Source organism: Notothenia coriiceps, unplaced genomic scaffold (assembly GCF_000735185.1).
Source record: "Notothenia coriiceps isolate Sejong01 unplaced genomic scaffold, NC01 NC01_scaffold00011010, whole genome shotgun sequence".
Taxonomy (NCBI): Eukaryota; Metazoa; Chordata; class Actinopteri; order Perciformes; family Nototheniidae; genus Notothenia; species Notothenia coriiceps.
The window spans coordinates 419,030-438,534 of NW_011343711.1; the positions used below are offsets into that span (position 1 = coordinate 419,030).

General features: G+C 40.8%; 3 protein-coding genes across 5 annotated transcripts in view; all 3 read right to left on the reverse strand.

Moving 5' to 3' along the window:
• The window catches only part of LOC104946414 (ERC protein 2-like), a 28,451-nt gene extending 22,254 nt beyond the window's left edge, over nucleotides 1–6,197 (reverse strand). The window contains exons 1-3 of the mRNA XM_010772250.1: nucleotides 5,664–6,197; nucleotides 1,472–1,498; nucleotides 595–1,353 (exon numbers count right to left, since the gene is read on the reverse strand). Coding sequence (XP_010770552.1) covers nucleotides 595–1,353; nucleotides 1,472–1,498; nucleotides 5,664–6,197 — 1,320 coding nt within the window. The remainder of the gene's footprint in view (nucleotides 1–594; nucleotides 1,354–1,471; nucleotides 1,499–5,663) is intronic.
• A 4,495-nt stretch (nucleotides 6,198–10,692) lies between these two features.
• tlr9 (toll-like receptor 9) lies at nucleotides 10,693–14,644 on the reverse strand. 3 transcript variants are annotated; one of them, XM_010772242.1, is made up of 3 exons: nucleotides 14,563–14,644; nucleotides 11,323–11,831; nucleotides 10,693–11,207 (listed from the first exon to the last, which is right to left on the reverse strand). In XM_010772242.1, the coding sequence occupies exons 2-3, from the start codon at nucleotides 11,800–11,802 to the stop codon at nucleotides 11,001–11,003; spliced, it is 687 nt and encodes a 228-aa protein (XP_010770544.1). In that variant the 5' UTR covers nucleotides 11,803–11,831; nucleotides 14,563–14,644; the 3' UTR covers nucleotides 10,693–11,000. The 3 variants fall into 3 exon arrangements, with proteins under 3 accessions (XP_010770544.1, XP_010770542.1, XP_010770545.1); XM_010772240.1 differs by having other exon boundaries at nucleotides 11,323–14,280; nucleotides 14,563–14,627; XM_010772243.1 differs by having other exon boundaries at nucleotides 10,712–11,207; nucleotides 11,323–11,404; nucleotides 14,563–14,633.
• Nucleotides 14,645–15,388: 744 nt separating this feature from the next.
• On the reverse strand, nucleotides 15,389–17,096 carry LOC104946408 (acylamino-acid-releasing enzyme-like). Its single transcript, XM_010772244.1, has 5 exons — nucleotides 16,979–17,096; nucleotides 16,600–16,790; nucleotides 16,246–16,348; nucleotides 16,055–16,161; nucleotides 15,389–15,948 (listed from the first exon to the last, which is right to left on the reverse strand). The coding sequence occupies exons 2-5, from the start codon at nucleotides 16,749–16,751 to the stop codon at nucleotides 15,843–15,845; spliced, it is 468 nt and encodes a 155-aa protein (XP_010770546.1). The 5' UTR covers nucleotides 16,752–16,790; nucleotides 16,979–17,096; the 3' UTR covers nucleotides 15,389–15,842.
• Between the last annotated feature and the right edge of the window lie 2,409 nt (nucleotides 17,097–19,505).

Here is a 19,505-nt window from a genome sequence, read left to right on the forward strand (position 1 = left end):
AAACCGAGTCAGATTGTAAAACTGCATGGCTGAACCCAGGCTTAGAGCTCTCTCTCGTATGTTAATCTGGCCGATTGATAAGACCTGCTGAGCTGCTTTCTGCTTCCCCTCTCTACATAATACAGACACTTTCATAGCTACTCACACACAAACACATATTCATTCAAAAGGCAATAATGTCATTTGCACAGCCAATTGTCAAAATGCATCAATCTCATCAACAGATAAGCAAATGTATAAACACATAAAACAAATAAGTCACATAAAAGTATATCATTTGATAATTAATAAAGTATATCACAAAATGTGTTTATTAAAAATAAAATAGTATTTGAATGTTTAACCCTAACCTTAACCCTTAAACATGAGAAAAGTGAAAGTCATTATAAACATTTCCACAACCATTCTGTCACAAGTCATAGCAATTGTTTTGGCTTGTCAAAACAGATAACCCTGATTGTGTATTAGAAATGTGCAATATCTAAACACTTCCAATGATTTTGAAGTGAAGGGTTGATAACAAATGTTGATCAACCCCACTGTTTAAAAACTGTAAAGGTCCAAAACCCTCCCCCATGCAGCACTCATACATACCTCTCTCACATGCATGTTCTCCATCTGCGCCTCCGCCTCCTGTGCCGCCATGGTGATGATGCCTGTCCGCTGTCCCCGGACCCAGTGTCCCTGACCTTGACTCTGACCTTGACCTTGGCCCTGAAGCATCTCCAGCAGCTTCTGGATGCTCTCGTCCCGGGCACCCAGCGTCTGTTTCTGAGAATCGATTCTCATCTCCATCTCTTCCATGGTCTTTCTTAGCAGGAAAAGCTCCTTGGCCTGCCGCTCGTGCTCCGACTGCATCCCGAAGTAATTCTCGTCCGATGGATCCAGCGGAGGAGATGAGGAGGAGAGGCCGCCACACCCAGGCACCTGGCAGGGGTTACACGGCTGGAGTGAACTAGAGCAGGGCGCTGCCACCGGACCCTGGCTAGGAGTGTAGATGGACTGGTTTGGGCTGATTCTTGGCCCGGGGCGGAGGGTGTTGGCAGGGCTGATTCTCTGCGCAGTGACCGCAGTGTTACAGCCAAAACCAGAGCTGTGAAGGATGACGTCAGCTTCCTGTTGCCTTGGATTGTAGGTGTTCGACGGGCTGACTCTCGGGCTGTTCCTCGGCGCAGGACTGTGCAGGTTGCTGGAACTTTGTCTGGGGCTGTGGCCGGGGCTGAGCCCGCCTCGGTGGTCCTGGTCTGTGTGTTCTCGATAAGAGTTCCCCTGCTGCCGCTGTTGCTGCAGGCGACTGTTCATCTCCCTGTGAGCCCTCAGCTCCTCCTGAAGCTCCTGGACCGTCAACGGAAGCTGCTACAAAGAAAGAGAAAGGTTAAGCGCCCATTCTTTCAAAAGTACATACACATTCCAAATAAACAGGCACAAATTAAACGTTACTAATATATATGGTGGGGTACATAAAACAGACCTTGTTTCTTCTGATATCCCCAGGCTGCTACATTGAAATGAGACAAAAAACATGCAAATGTGTAAAGCCACAATAGAAGGCACAAAGCAAATACTATCTATCATACATTTTAAACTATAACTTGGATTACTTTGAGCTGTTAGTTACATGTTTGTGCCGCTAGGGGGCAACAATTCCCTTTAGACCATAGGGAGGAAAATGACTGTGAGCAAAATGACTTCAGTTTGCAGGAGGTGAGGGGGAGAAGATTGGATTAGGATCATTGTGTCACTTTCGATAAAACATAAATGCCACCCAACAATATCTTATATAATCAATTGATAAATAAACTGACATATCAATAATTAATCAAGAATACAATTACAATATTTGCAAACCAGTGGGCAAACTGGTTATTTGGAATAATCAAGAGTTTGGTCATTAATAAACAATTGATCTTTGCCTTGAATTACTTTTAAGGGGTTGGGGGACAATAAGTGTGAGTTTGTAAAGATGGACTGAAGAGGTTTGGATGCAATAACTGATTGATTGAACGCAGCTGCGCGTCTTCTCACTGGCCATAAAAAGCGTGACCACATCACCCCAATTCTGGCCTCGTTGCACTGGCTTCCAATTAGGTTCCGAATAGATTTTAAACTCCTTTTATTTGTTTTCAATGCCCTAAATGGGCTGGCTCCGGCTTATACAGCCGAACTCCTCCATCGCTACACCCCAGCCAGAGCTTTAAGGTCGGCTGACCAGCTGCTGCTGGTAGTGCCCAAGACCAGGCTCAAAACCCGAGGGCACCGAGCCTTCGCAGCAGCGGGCCCTAGGCTCTGGAACACACTACCCCTCCATGAGAGGTCGGCCCTGACCCTAGGGTTTTTTAAATCGACACTAAAGACTCACTTCTTCTCCCTGGCCTTCTAGTCAGAGCGGAGCAGCACTCCTGACATTTCCCTGTGTTCGATTTTTATATTTGCTGTTGTAATTTATTGTCTTCTGTTTTGCTATCGCAGTAAAGTGCTTTTATTGCATGTACAGCACTTTGGCTCGACCAAAACTCGTTTTTAAAATGTGCTATATAAATAAAACTTGATTTGATTTGAAAATACATTTATAAATTGAACAATTAACTATCTAAGTAAACTAAGTGACACAAAAGGGCCCTGATAGAGTGTTGCTGGGGACAATACAGTTAACTCAACATTCCCACTTTAGCTGAATTTTCAGTGCAAAATGTTACAACATAAAATATTCTTGTTTACATCCACAGCTCACAGCTTTCCTGACTGGTAAATGGAAATTCATCATGTGCTTGAAACCATGCACACAGGGTATTATTCATATCATAGTAGACTGAAAAGGTTAAGAAAAGGCTGTAAGGGAGAAACCAAAGGAAAGAGAAACACACAGTATCTTATTCTCAAAATAGTATGGTAAAGATTAATTTATGCAAACATTCAACTGAATTTAAATTACTAATCTGTACGGTGAGTAGATATAATAAATGTTATCTTCAAATATTCATTCTCCTCTTTCTTGAGTCCAGAAGGTGTGGAACGCCAAGGACGGAGTTGAGGTGTGGGAGGCAGGCGAGGGTGAACATGGATAATCAATGCAACAAGCTAGCACTGAATATCAAGTCTGAGTGGGTGGAACATCCTCCACACAAACACACACACACACACACACACACACACACACACACACACACACACACACACACACACACACACACACACACACACACACACACACACACACACACACAGCCAAAACAGTAGACACAAAAACATATGTGCAAGTGTACGCACAAGCATACACAGGCACGCTCAAAACCAATACACAAAACAAGCAGATGGTTAGGGGACAACTCTGGCCATGGCAGCTGAGACGAAAGGTGACATTTCTTATGCTAATTATAAAGTTCTCTTGTCAGACTGAACTTTTCCCGGAGTGTCTCCAAGGGCAACACACAGGGAAGAAGGAGAAGAGAAAAAGAAAGACATGGGGGATAAGGGTGATAAGGGATATGCTAAATACATCAGAATGTTAGAATAACGTTATCTGTATGATGTTTTTGAGACAGTGAGTAATATTATGTGTTATAATGATTATTGTTAATTTTCTATAAAAAGCACTAGCTTTCAGCAAACTGACTTACCGGTACTTGGTAACAGCAACAAAACCGCTTGATGACAACTGATACTCGACACATTATGTACATATCCCATATTCTATTGACATGTATACAGACTATTTGCACTACTTTTTATTATTTTTGTATTTCATTATATATGTTGCATTGTTGGAGGGGCTCAGGTCAGAATAATTTCATTGCCATTTCTACACTGTAGCTTTGTGCATATGACAATACAACCTTTGAATCTTGAATTTTGAATCATGGCCAGGTGAATTTCACATTGATTTTAGTATGACTCTTACTTTAATTAATCCTGTTATACATGCTAGATAGACAGATGGTCTGAAATATTGTACTGTTAATTCGTAAAGGGTTTTTATGACAGTTAAGATGCATAAACTACTCCAGGCTTTATTTGGACAGGAAAACATTTAATAACTTGTGAATTGTTTCTATCACTTGTCTTTTATGGGATTTGTCTAATGGGGACTTTTCCTGTCACTCAAGATTGTTAAATGGCTTATATGATGCCAGCTTTGGTCCCATGAACACATTAACTAATGTTGCCCAATTGTATAATATAATGCTCTCTACACCTATGCTGTTATTCTCTTAAGTTTACATAAGGGTTACGTGAATATAACGAAGATGAACGAAGACAAAGTTGAAGGTAAACCAAAATTCAAAAGAAGCGAGTGGGAAAGACCAATGCTAGAGCCAACACTTGAGAAAAGTAATACACTTGTTGAATGGTTCTGTCGCCTGAAGGAAACAAACACATCCATCTATCACTGACAAGGCCAAAAGCCTGCAGAGACGGTTAACAGTGACTATACTGATCCATTTAAAGGACTCTGACATGAGAAGCTCAACATATATAATATCTTTATACCGTTCTGAAGTTTGTGGATGGTAAAAGTGGTGTTGTGTGTGGTTTTTTGTGTACCTGAATGTCAGTTTATTTGGCTGTGCATATGACTGCCTATTAAAGGAAGGAACAATAAGTAGTAATTGCAGATCATCATGAAATGTAAGCAGACATTTCTGCTTGTTAAGGAAGCATTTTGAGAAACATGTATCAGCTGCAACTCTATGGAGCTAGCTACACAGCAATGTCTACATTCCTGAAGTAACAAAGTTTACTGCATTGATTTTAAACTTTTTTTATGTTAAGACCAGAGTAAAAGTGTATGCGTGTGTGGTTGGGTGTGTCAGCGTCCTCACACTGTATGACAATGTGAGAAGAAGAAGCTATTAATATATATGCAGAGATGGCTCCTTGGTTACGAGAGGGAGGAGAAACTACACAGGTTGCTGATTGCAAAAAAGGATCAAATGTATCTACCTCTGTAAAGTATCTTTGAGCACTTGATTATTATTAGTATTTATTATTATTATTATCTAGTCCCTCAGAAGTAGCACCTTCCCACCAGTAAGTGACATATTATATTAAAATCCCACACAGGACAAGTGAAGAACCAGAAGAAAGACGGACTATGAAGAAGGAATGGATCTACAGTAGCTATGCAGGCAGACAGACGGATGGATAATGCCTCAGACTGAGTGGGAAGGACTCGGGGGAGAGGTGGCACAAGACAGACTGGTCACTATCCCTTGGAGTAGCTGTGAGATTTGTGTAGGATCTGACTAACTCTGCTGAATGGCTGTCACTAGGGCACGTTCCCATGGAAACACAGAGAGCACTGAGCCTGGCAAACATCTTTACAAATGAAGTGCAAAGAATCCTTTCTACGCAACCTTGAAGATTCAAACAAAAGGTATGATGCTCAAAGTGCAATGTGCAGAAGAGGTGTCAACACACAACGTCTGACTGTGATGAGTTGCAGACCAAGCAAACAAGACTTTTGTTTCAAATGCACTCTTTGAAAACGATGGCCTTCTGTAAATAAGGACTTGATGACGTCAAAGTAACTTACTGATGAACATGGGAGTTGTTGAGCATTTGAAGCAGTAGGACGACATAAAGATGAAATTGCTAATGTTTTTGTTCAAAATCTATTTAACTGGAAATAATATATTTTTTAAAACAAACTTCAATTTTCTCACCTGTAAATCCTCTTGGTTAGTCCTGTAGTGGTCCTTCAGAACCGAGCCCCTCATTCCTTCCTCCCGCCTTACCCCCTTGTCTCTCTTCACATCTGGGCTCCAGAAGTTGACATTGTTCATGCTTGGACCCGTCCCACCATCCCTCCCAACATCCAGCTCTCTCCTCAGGTTGTCATTCTCCCTCTGCAGCTCCCTCAGCTGAGACTGGAAATCAATCAAAGGAACCTCTCCCCGTCCCGTGGGTTCCGATGCCTGCGGATGTCTCCCAGACTGGCGCCGCAGACTGGAAGTCCTCGCAGGATGCAAGCTTTGCTCTCCGTAAGGGTCTGACGGGTGGTGGGTCCCAGAGGAGGTGATGTTGGGGGTGCTGCCCATGGCTGTTGTTCGGTTAGTGTAGGAGGAGCGGCTGGTGCTCCTGCCCAGCGTCATGGTGCCTTTGGGGTACCCACCGGAGGGTTCCAATGAATCTCTCTCATAGGGGTAAATGGTGCCTGAAGTGGCATAGGCAGCACTCAAAGACTGGATGTTCTCCATAGACAGGGTTTTACCGCCTGGAGCTGTCGCTGAACCACGAGTTGTTCCTTTGTCTGTTGCTGTGCCAGGTTTGATCTTCGGACCTGGCTTCGCCAAGCTTCCTTGAACTGCAGGTAATTTAGACGCTGGTGCAGGCCCACCCCCTGACACCGAGCCTGGTTCTAGCCCAGATCGCGAGCCTGTTGCTGAGATGGCAGCCTGTTTGCCTTTCCCCTGTTTGTTGGATCTTGAAAAGCGTGAATGTGATGTGCCGCCATCAGTTTGCGTGCTGCTCTTTGGGGCAGCCAACAGTTTGCTCTGCGCTGGCCTGGCTCTAATATTTATAGGCATTTTTTATATGGCAAAAGTGGACTTCTAAAAAGAAACTGCTATGGTTGAGAATAATTGCATGTCCCTCTATGGAACCAGCTGGATTAATAAGGTTTAAAATAAAGGCCCCCCCCTCGGCCTCTCAGTTTTCACCTGTCCATCCCTGATTGTTTAGGGCTTGAGGCTGAGTCTTATTTAGTCCTATTAGACGGAAATGGCAGTGATTGTTGGTTAAAGGGCTCCCAGACACACAGGTCAGAGGTCTCGTGGTTTCAGCTACAGTGCAGAACATCATGGATTCTAGACAAAAAAAGAGGGACACAATCATAAAACATATCACAAGTAGTATCACTAAATGATTCTCAAGGCAGGTTATTGTTGTTTATATATTGCCAACATAAGACGACATTTCCTACTGATTCAAAAAGAAAATGTCACTTAAGCATTATAAACATGTTTTACTCAGAAACGTTTTTTTCTTTAAACCTTCTGAACACCCACACAGCTGTTTTTAGTTCATTTTAGACTTCTACTCAGGACTGTGTTGGTATATAGACTGTAATGGGTTAACATATATGTCAAATACAGTCCAAAATGTATAATTTCCATTGGTAGATGGTAATATTTCGACCTAATACATTCTAATAAAATCTCTTCAACAACATTAACTTAGAAATACACCCATGCAAGTGGTCAGAGTCTTAAACAAGTATTTTAAGCTGTTGCAAATGTGGTACAAACACTAACACTTAAACAAAAACGTTGTTAAAATAAAAAAAGAACACAAAATGAGTCCTATTTAAATAATTTGAACAATAATAAGATTAAGCAAACAAGCCTACAAATATGACGAACAATGCCCATGACTCGTGGTTGAAAAAAAAATACTTTAAACAAAGAGTGCCAAGTATTACAAAGTGCCAAGTATTACAATTACATTCTTGATCTAGTGCCATGTTTTCCATCCCTGCCTCTGGGAACCCACAGTCCTGCTTTTTCCATCTCTCCCTGCTCATGTGAGGACAATCAATGAAATTGACTACAAATCGCTGCCAACGCTAATCAAATATTCAAAAGGTGGGCAAAATGCTAGGCTAAGCTATACATTCAAGACCATGAGTCCAGGAGCAGGGTAACATGTATCTTACTCTTACTATGTAATCCTCTCTGATGGGAGTGATTCTGACGACAGGAACACAATGTCTGTTTAATAACCAGGCTATATGTAAAGGACACCTTGCCCAGCCACATTCCCACAGTAGATGGTGAAAGAAAAAATAAGGGAGAGGGACCAGCTTGACCATTTCAGCACCATGGACAACACTCAATCCATCTTCATTCTGCCTGCACGGATCTCAAGGAAACAGGGACACAATAGTATCATTGGCAATGGGCAGTGCAGGCTGCCATCCCTTTCGTCAATTTGCAAAGCTCATTGACAGACTATATCAGGGCTGAAGACATACCGGTTCTTTTGGGATGCGATTACAACGACAAAAGGAGGAACATTAAAGTCAGGCTAAATTAAAGTAGCCTATATAGGACTATGGCCATTTTAGAATACAATCAGGCTACAGATTATTATACTATGTGTTGGAATCATACACAATGTTGGATTATTTGAGGCAAAAAAACATGAAATAAAACAAATGTGTAAAAAATATCCTCAGGAAATCAAAGTAAGCACAACGCAGACCATGATAAACCAGATATTGGGGACTGTCTGCAAAAGCAGTGGCAAATCCAAATCATAATCCCTCCTCTAATCCAAGAGGATTGGGTGCTTTGAGTCTCTGCACAGGATGCAAATGAGCGATTGGTTAAATCTGCTTGTCAATCATAACATAGCTGTCAATCCGTTATCCATCATTGTTTGAGACAATGAATTTAGTCCTTTTATGATTTTTTTTGTACAATAATTGTGACTAAACATAACAAAATAACAATGATCACGATTATTAAATCATATAAAATAAACGTTTAAACATGTATAAACAACCACACACGGTAACTTGTCACTATTGAAGCTTTGTCTACAGATATCATTTGCATTAAAATGGAGGTCAGCCTAACTGGTCAGTTTCGAAGGGCACGCGGCAAGTTTAAGCAGCTGTGTCCATCGTTGTTTGACCGCACTGAACCGACAAATACAAAAATGACTGATGAAAAAAAGTAGAAAACGTCTCACTTCGCCTCATGCCTCTGCACTTGTGAGTTGGCAGCCAGCTGTTGCCGCGAAGAGAAAACTCGAGTCGCCACCCAAACTGCAAAAGCGTAACTCGGTAGTTTGCATTTTAACATGTGCCCCTCTCATACAACTCAACAAGCGGCAAACCGAAGATACATTATGAAGTAGACTGCATTATCCTTCACGGGTGGCATGAGTGCAGTGCATGCAGTTGTGCACAGTCGCCCGAATAACTCCACGACCACGGCATGAAGGATTAGTGTCTTGCTCATATGCACACGGCTACATGACTTCGAGCTAGAACCTTACATAATAATTAATCTGTCACACACATTGAAGCACAGTTTCATTTGTTTAAATACTGTTGTTCCATGATGCCACTGAGTCCAAGTGTACACGAAACGTGTTCTCGATCTTACCGGACAGGCACCTCTCCATCACCGTGAAGACTTAACCGTATCCTGTCCGACCTCGGCACAGGCTCCATGATCTCATCGGCTCAGCTCCATCATGACCTGTCCTGCCATCGGGTCCGCGTGGGCGCGCACTCCCAAGCTGGCGCGTGCGCGACCTACGCGGAGTAGTGGGGCCGTGAGCAGCAATAAAGGGAGGCTTTATGTTTTCATACACCTACACAAGCATCATTGGGCATTGTACAGCATTTGCAATGTCTAACATACACTCCCCAAAAAATGGTTTACATTGAATTGCATTCCATTTTTTTCAAGGCAAGCAATTCCCTGTCAGCCATGAGCCATCAATAATTTGGCATAGTTTGTTTATAAGAGAGACAACCAAACTATGTTTAAATTACACCACCTGATTAGAGAAAGCCACAACTAGTTTTGGATTAAATATGTTGACCTTTGGCAGGGCCTGTCATTACTCTTCGGGGTAACTCTTCTGTTCAGTTCACTTTACATTTATTAAAGTATTTTTTGTTAGGTTTCTCTTTCAAAAAATATACGCTACGTGTCTACTGGAATTCCCAGGCCACGAGATAAAAAATGAAACTGGAATTCGAAAAAGAAATGTTAAATATGTGTACAATTCAACAAGTACAAACACAGTACTCCATGTTGCTGAATCTATTTGTTCCTTTAATATGTTGCTTGCACTTAACCCTTGTATGGTATTCGGGTCTGTGGGACCCGTTTTCATTATTTAGCTAAAGAAAAATGATATGATAAATTATTTTTTCAAACACACACTTAATGGCCTTGGCTCATTTTCTGTGAAGAACATATATCAGAACATATTTTCAATGACCACCCACTGCTTCGCCAGTTTGGTTCCTTATCACAACTGATCAAGATGACCTAAAGATTCTCTGCTCAGAGGTCCTTGCAAATGATTATGGAAGAGAGAGAACCATTTGATGATGATGTAGAGGAAGAGGTTTCAGAATGTGAGGATCTAATTTCTGAGAATTCTGAGTCCGACAGTGACTTTGAAGAAGAGGATGAGATTGAGCATCAGTTGCAAAAAAAAAAGACGAGCCACAGGACCAGCCGGTCAGCAGGCAAAAAAAGGAGTAGGACTTGAATTCATTAATGTGATCTAACAAATGTAAAAGGGCAAATATTAACCATATATGCTGTATATATTGCTTGTAATTGAGATGAAATAAACATCTGTTGAGTATTTTAACATAAAATAGTTTGATTGTGTTTAATTCAAGCCCAAAAAGGCAGCGGGTCCACCAGACCCACGAACACTGGCTGAGTAACAAAAATATGAACACCACACAAAGGTTGAGTGCAAAGGTTTTCCTCTTCCATTTCTTGAATAATACCAGGTGCCATGTCTTACTTTAAATGGGTACAACAGATTGCGTTGTTAGTCATCTGTGAAATGTTAGATGTAATCCTTAGTTTCACTTCCTGCCAAAATCTAACCAAAGGGAAGTGAGATTTTGTAATATGGGGATTGGGGCGTTTGTTATACACATACATTACATGACTCCTTTGTAATACTTGTGAAATCAAGCTACTAAAATTAAATCAGTTGAAGTTTATTTGCATAATCCAATATCAATGTCTATGTACAAATGACAGCATGTCTAACTTGACAGCCCACAATAGCAACATGTCCCTTCCTGGCCAGAGCATTCAAAAGACAAAAAAAGAATCAATTAACAATTTTGTTAGATAAAACAACAAAACTATAAAATATTTACACTGTAGAACAGTGGTTATATATATGAATAGCAAGATTAAAAAAAAAATTAAGTATTGGAAATAATATTGACAAAGAGCAAGAGGACTTTTTCACTAAAGTGTCCTCTATCAGAAGATAAAAGAAAGTCATATAAAACTTTCACTCATGTTGTTATCGTAGAATTTGAGGTTATCTGATGACAGTGCCATTCTCATTCGGTTCCAGAAAAGTGGTTGGGCCCGTGGGTTCCTCGGCCATGACAACACAGAATCTTTGCACAACCGTTTTCTCAGCTGAAGGTACTTCAGTTTGGGAAACATCTCATCCAACAGGACCAGTATAGCTGCATCCACCTAAAAGAGGTAAAGTAAGACATAATTGAGTGTTGTGAAAACATGGCAACAGGTTAAAGGGAATAAGATTCTCACCCACAAGATACGTATACAAATAAAAGTTAAATATATTAACCTTCTCGTCCAGAAGCCGCTGCTGAACCATGAAGAAAGCCTGGCGAATCACACCGTTCACCGTTTCACCACCAGTGGCTCCACTAGATAGCACAAACACTGTCTTGACACTGCTGTTGACAGCATTATGAAGATTGTCAATACATGAAAGTCCAGGAATCCAGTCCCTCTCTTCCAAACAGAGACAAAAATTCCTGTGACCGGAGATCTCCAGATTGACGGTTAATGCATTGTAGACCCAATCGCTCACAGCCTTGTTCCTGGTGTCAAACACCACAAAAGCATCATACTGATAACGTGAATTACTTCCAGCAAGTTGGGAGTAGCCCTTATGTCCTGCCCAAAGCACTTGTAGGCAATACCACAGGCCCCAGCCATAGAGATGCTTCAGTAGTGGCAGAACAGTGAAGGTCACAGCCAAAAAGGAACAGACGAGGAAGGCTAAGCCACCGTATATGTCCTGGCAGGAACGCTGGTCCATGGACAGCACACCCGCGCCCTGTTGGGACTCTGGGTAACCACATTGTATATATATGGTGAGATAAGGAATCTGTACCGCAGTAGTACGCAAGAAATCTGTAAACGAAGATGTATCACAGTCACATTTAAATGGGTTGGCATGCAGGGTGAGTATCTGACGGGCACTGCCATTTTTAAAGGGGGGAGGGAGAAATTGATGGTTCAACACTTTGATCTGATTGTGGCTGAGATAGAGGTAGTTCAGGGATTCCGCAATACTGAAGAAATCATCAGGAATAAAGCTTAGATAATTGTGACTGAGGTCCAAGAGGGTAAAATATGCTCCGAAATCTATTACTTTATTAGGCAATAAATCAAGGAAGTTATGACTGAGGTTCAGGTGGGATAAATTGCTCAGCGCTGTGATGTTTTCCCATGGGAAATTGTTCAGCTTGTTTTTGCTGATGCTTAGTTCTTCTAAGCTTTGTGGGAGGTTACAAAGCACTACCGCTGAAATTGACTTCAGCTCATTATTAGAGATGTCGAGGTAGGTGAGGTTTGTCAGGTTTTGAAAGAAACGAGTGTACTTGTCATTATCGTAATCCCACATAATGTCCAGGTGATTTCCATAAAAGTAAAGGTAGTTTAAAGATCTGCTGTTCAGCGATGGATCTATACGCATCCCAATGCCATTGTTTGCCAGACTTAGAGCTTCCAACTTTGTCAGACTTTGAAGGAATCCAAAATGGTGGCCCATCCCCTTCATTTGGAAGTGAAATTCATTGTTACTAACGTCTAATACCTTTAGAGTGTTTTTAAGCTCACTGAACGCATCGTTGTAGTATAAGTCAAGCCTATTGAATGACAGATTAAGAAAAACTAATTTCTTCATGCTATCAAACAGACCGCCCTTCAATGCCTGGCTCATGTAATTGAAGGAAAGGTCCAAACAAACAGCATTTTCCATGCCTACAAATACTGTTTTGTAAATCGACAGAATGTTATTTTGAGACAGGTCAATCCACAATTTGCCACGGCAGAGGGTATCTTTAAAGTCTGAGAGGAATTTAATTTGTCTCACATTGTGCTCCAACAATTCCCCACGGTTTGTCTGGCTTGATTCCCAGGTATTGCTTCCAGATGTGGATTTGTGATCTGATAGCATAAGGCCTTGGTCAGGAAAATTGCGTGTGTACAAGTTCTGTGCCACAATTCTAGATGATGAACATGAGCAGAAAGGAAGAAAATTAATGAGGTTTTGGGAAAGGTCAATCTTGATGAGTGATGGTAACTGTTTTAGAGAGGTAATGGGTAGGGATGTATTGATGAAGTTCATTCTCATTTCTAGTACCTTTAGATTTTGAAGTTTGGACACAACACTAACGCTTTCTTTGGAAAACGTATGGAAAAAGTTACCACTCAGAAGAAGATATTCTAGAGCAGACATATTGCAAATATATGGGGAGAGGATCAATTCCGGAAATATCATCAGTGGTTCGTAGTTATAGATAAGGCTGATCCAAGTGAGGCCCTTCAACTCTTTAAAGAAGGTGCCATTACGTATAGCATATGCCAGGAGGTTGTCGGAGAGGTCCAACCTCTCCAATTTCTTCAAAGATTGGAAAAGCCCCACTGGAAAGGTTTTCAGTGAGTTTCCTCTCAAGCTTAGGAAGTTGATTGAGCTGTTCTCAGCATAGAGTGAGTTGTTTTTTAGGAGTAGAGGGTTATTGTCTGGGCAGGGAAAGCAGGGCCTGGCTGCATGGTCACAACGCTGGCAATTCCACTCTAAAGTCAAACTCTTGAGATTCGTCAGGTTTGCAAACGCTCCATCTAAGACCTCTGTAATTGCATTCTCTCTTAAATCCAGAAGCACCAGTGAGGGTGGCAACTCTAAAGGGATAGCTGTAACATTGTTATACCCTAAGGTTAGGTTTTGCAGCTTAGAGAGTTGTCTGAAAACAGTCTCGTTGATGAAGTAGGGCTGGCCACAAGGATTTGCGTAATAACAGTTCTTGCTGAGGTAGAGCACTTGCAGGTGTGGAGTGTGTAATGGCTCTGCAATGTTGAAGATGCAATTATTCTGTAGGTCAAGAACCATCAGGTTTTCGGGTAACCGGGGAATAGAGGTGAGGCTGTTTCCTGACAGATACAGATATTTAAGCTTTGATAGCTTCGTCAGGGCATCATTGTTGATCTCCATTTTGCACAATTGTTTCACTGAAGGTCTCAGTTGATCCGGTCGACAATTCCCCATTATTTTCAAGGTGTCAAGGTTTGGGAGGTTTAAAAAATCATTTTGCCCCACTTTCCGTATCTTAGTTCGACTTAAATTGAGTGACACAACGTTGGGAGACTTAATAAAGTGGAAAGACTCGATTGTTCTGTCACAGCAGTCCACTGCGGTGCCATTAATATCAGATTCACATGGTAAAAAGGTGGTATTAATGGTCCTCGCCAATGGAAGAAGTTGAAAAATGATGAAGATATTTTTCAACATAGCCTGTAAAAAGAATTAATGGTTTTACTCGTTTGTTTATGTGTTACAATATATAGTCTGGGCAATTCTCTTGTGCACAATATCAAGCATATTCACAAAATTTCCATTGAGATCACCCTTACTCTGTACTAAAGCATACAATTGTTAAGATAATCCCTTTAGTTTTGTTAAGCCTGACCAATGAGCCATTTCTGTCCATTTAACGTAACAAAAGAGTAGCTATATCATCTTCTTAAAGTAGAATGTAGTGCAAATAGATAGCAGAATAACAATTGTTTTACTTACCATGACAGGTATATCATGAAGCTTAACATTCACATTGGCAGCCAGATGAAGTAATGTTTGGTGGAGAGAGAAGATAGAAAAACGGATCCAAAAGCAGCTGCAGTGCTAGGAAACTGGATCCATGTATGCAGAAGTGAAAGCATGTGGTCTTATACACATGGCAAAGGGACACAAACCATGTGACCCAAGTCAAATTAATCAAGGACATCAGAAATCGATATTACCTTATGTGATTTAACAAAAGTAAATTTCCTGATGACAACACCTTTAGAGTATTAGAAAAATCCAAAAAAAAGTTCAATGTTTTCCTTTTTTGACTGCAGAGAAAGCCCCAAACGGAAGGAGAGGGTTAGTTAATTCACTGATCTAAAGAAAACGTATAAGGAAGTAAACACAACATCATCACCTGCTCAGGGACAGTTTCATCCCACAGGCAATAATACTCTTAAGCACCCGAACTGTTGAAGCTAAATCTGTTAAACACTTGAATATTAAGGGTGTTGTTTCTACAGTTCATCTGGCTGCTACTTAAACATTATTTATCTAATATATCATATTTCTTAACTTGCATATAGACTCTTATTGTACCATTTCACTTTTTTAAACTATTTTTCTTTTTGTATTACTATTTACTTGCACTATATTTTTTCTGTTATCTGTGTTTGTGTTGCACTGTTGGAGAAGCCTGTGACACAAGATTTTCATCGGCATTACTACACTGTAGCTATGTTCGCATGACTAAATAAAGAACCTTGAACCTTGCTTCAAAAATCCTTTTCAACCTGAAAAAAATGCAATGTTTCAAAAGATTCATTCCACAATAGTAGCATTTTGACAATCACTTTATTAAATGTACTGCATCATAAAATCTAAAAGTATAGCAGAGAAAATGAATGTTCATTTGTTAATAAAACCTACAAGCAACACACTGAAAATATCTTTATTTTCTCAGTGTGTTTAAAGATTGCAAAGGCAAAACTGTATGAAAAAAAACGACTTCTATTCAAGTAGTGTGTTAAAATATTATTTTTACAAACATTGAAAGAAGCAGTGGCAGTTACCATAGCCACAGATACAGTAGATTAGATAGAAGTAAAGCACAGTTATACAAACTGTGTTCAGGTTGGATAGGACATTCAATGCTTTGGCTTTGGATTGGACCTCACATGGTCCCGGAAGAGTGAGCAGAACACACATTGCACACCAGTCTCCTGCTCTCTTTTCCTGGTAGCAAGATCCTTGGCACACCACCATGCATACATTTACAGTAGTGTGTACCATCACTTCCACAAGTGTTGAATTATCCACAAGGCGATGTTCATAAATCCATCGGACTCGGCATCAACCTTGGAGAGAGAGTGATTGTTTCCTGGGTACCACAGTAACCTAAACAACACACACTGGAGCATTAGTGAATGAACAATAAAAGCCATGTTGTGCAGTGCATAGCTGACATAACTGGTAAAACACGTCACTCAGACAAGAAGCTCACCGGACTGGGACTTTCTTTGCTTGCAGAGCTCTGTAATATTCAATTCCTTGCTTGCTGGGCACACGCTTGTCATCTTCCCCTAAGGTAAGCAATACTGGTGTTTGCACCTAGATAAAAAAACATCTGAGGTTACTTTATTGTGGAACAAGACTAAAGATCGCAGTCAAGTGCAAACACAGAAATACTCAAACCTGTGTGACGTATCTAATGGGGGATTTGTTCAGCATTTGTTCCCACACAGCAGGGTCAGGTAGACAGTCTGTAGTGTAGTCAAAGCCAGCCTCAACCATGCACCTGCAAAAACAAGCAATCTAATGTAAACACGAACGAAAAGCTTTTTAGGTTTCGTGTTCCTGCAGTGTCTTTGTGTATTAGGGGACACTTCCTTTTCTGACAGTGAGGCAGAAACATCCCCTGCATCCCACTCACAGCTGTCAGAGGGGAATGTCAGCGGTACAAATGATACAGAACAACTAAGGTGAGAAGTTGTGCCCAACAGTTACAAAAGTGTACGTATATGTTGGAATGTGCATGCCAAGATGTACCAGTCTGGGATGTCTGTGCTGCCGATCATAGAGGCCAGATTGGTGACAGGGTTGCGAGACACACATGCCTTGTAGAACCCTGGGTACTGGCCAATCAGATGACAGGCCAGGAAACCCCCATGGGAGCCCCCAGAAACTGCCACCTTCTGCATGTCGAATTCATCACCTTTCAGGACACTTTCCACAGCAAACTGGTAGAAAGAAAACATTGAAAAGACGGGTGAGCAAAAAAATATAAAAAGTATATATATATATTTTATTGTACTATTGCTGTTGAGATCCATGACTCAAACAGAAACTAAATATAGAAACAAATGAATAGCATAAACTTGTAAATCATCGTTTGGACCAGCCTTTGTTGCTCTCGTTTCATTCTTACTTGAACATCCTTGACGTCCTGGGTGCCAATGTTGCCAGGTAATGAGAGGATATTGTCCTGGCCGTACCCAATAGAGCCTCGATAGTTGACTAGGAAAGAACAAATACAAAACTTGCATTACGGTCTGATTATCATCGCAAGATATTATGATTTATTCTGACACAGAATTAACACAAAAGTGAACCAGTCAAGGTGTTTGTTGCCTCAGAGATACTACCCCCCTGAGCATGGTTTAAAACATGTTTGATAAACTGAGCAGTTGCAACTTTCCGAAATTAGCAAAAGTAAATAACCTATGAAAAGTAAAAAATAACGGTTGGTAATTCAAAACTTGCAATTTGTTTTGACTGTTTTCTGCTCCACAGTTGAACAGCATAGATGGAATTGAGGATATCTATAGAGTGTGCCATATGTAGGAGCCATGAAACGTACTAGATAGTAATGCATTTTGAATATACACATTTGTTTTGTACTAGTTTTATATTTGGGTAATGGTTTGTATTTGTATAAGATATTTGTTTGATCGCATTGGGTTGGTTGCTTTGGGTCACATGGTTATGGGCGGCACGGAATTATAATCCTGTTTACCTGCGTGAGGTGTGTGTGGAAAAGAGGGGGACACAGGGTCGTTGTGCTTTTTGTTGACCGCAAGTTTAAGGATTGCTTTGATTATTATAACAATGACTTTGTCTACGAAAAATAAGTTGATCATCTCATTTTTTCATTAAACTACGTTATTATTCACTTCAATTTTTGATCTCAGCAAGTGTTTTTTTTAGCGTGTCATACAATAGCAAACAGGCCCGACTCAGCCTCTCAGCGACTTTGTTTGTTTCCTGCTGTCGCTATATTTGTCAACAAAAAACAACAAGCACACAGGGCGTAAGAAGATGTTAAGGCTCTGCAAGACTTCAGTTTCTTCCTTAGAGCATGTGCAAACGCAATGGAAGAGGTGCAGTATTTGCGTGAGCTTGACATTGGCTGCGAATATGGTGATCATAATAAGAAAGTTACCTTCAGAGACAAGTGGAGAACTTTAGCCTGTGAGCTGCATGAGAGGAACATTTCATTGAGAGACAAGATAAAATCTTAACCGACCCAGTATTTGGAAACATACAAGATTCTCCCTCCATAACAATAAATACTGGTTTAAACAGATCACAGCCTGACTCAAGTTTAAGAGGAACTAGCTTTTCCACCACTGTAACCCCTGTAGAAAATGAAACCCAGACAGATACTGAATGGAAGGAAACCAAGTCTGTGCGGAGGAGAAGGTCACACCTTAGACTCGTGACATCAGCTTGAAAAAGGAACACACAAAGAGAAGATAGGCTTCTTGATGGAAAAAGGTGTATTTTGGCTGTTTGTGCGTGGGGCACATTAGCAAAAATTTCAATAAACACATTTCCTGTTCAAAATGTGGGTTCAAACATCCAACCATACTTCACCTCCCTTCCAATGAAGCAAGACACAATCGCTATCAGTGGACAGCACACTGGTGTCAAGTGGCCTTACCGGGGCTGGTGATGACAATTGTAAACTTCCCATAGTTCCAGTGCAAGTCAAGTCAACGAAAGGCAGCAAGATTGTCACCACCTATGCTTTCTTGGACCCAGGAAGTACAACAGTGTTTTGTACAGAGGATGTGATGCACAAGCTCTGCCTAACTGGAAAGAAGGAGCAGATTCTTTTACGAACTATGGGCCAAGAGAGGGTCGTAAATAGCCATATTGTGTTTGGACTAGAAGTGGATGGCTTAAAAAAATGACAATTTCTGTCAACTGCCACAACCTACACCCAAGAGTGCATGCCTTCCCACAGTGAGAACATTCCTAGACAAGCGGACCTACAGAGATGGCCTCATCTAAAAAACGTTAATTTGCCTGAAATAAATGCAGGGATTGGACTGTTGATAGGAACCAATGTTTCTAATAGTCTGGCAGGAAGGGCCCTCAGATTTTGAGATACCCCTACCCGAGGTAGAACAAATGACAACAATGATTTTTCTTATCTTTAGGGTCTCCCATTAATGAAATTGATTGTTGTCAAATTTTATTTTGGGGGCAAAAATGTTTTTTTGGTTGTTCTTTAGAATGACCACTCTTTTCCTCTTAAGATTTGCTGAGGTATGAACCAGGTGGCTGTCCTACATCACCAAATAGTCAGAGAATTATTTAACAAAACAAATACTGTATTATAGTCCTGTAAACTTAGCTTTAGACGGAAATTGTACTTTTGGTGATAGGAACATAGGACTCAATCACTTTTCTCTCATTTATCAGAAAAACAGTAATCCCTAAAAAATACACCATTACTGAATTGTCTAGGGTGCTATTGAACACTAACCAGCAGTTGTATGGAAATATCTGGTGCAGTTCTATTGCAGATGACTTTAGACATAGGCCTACCTCTTCTCTGATACAGTCAAATTCCGAATGGGGGATAAGTGGCATAATAGCCTATAAGTTAACAATGCTCACTCTGATGGTCATTATATTTGGAGAAGGAAATACCAGGTGGCTGAACT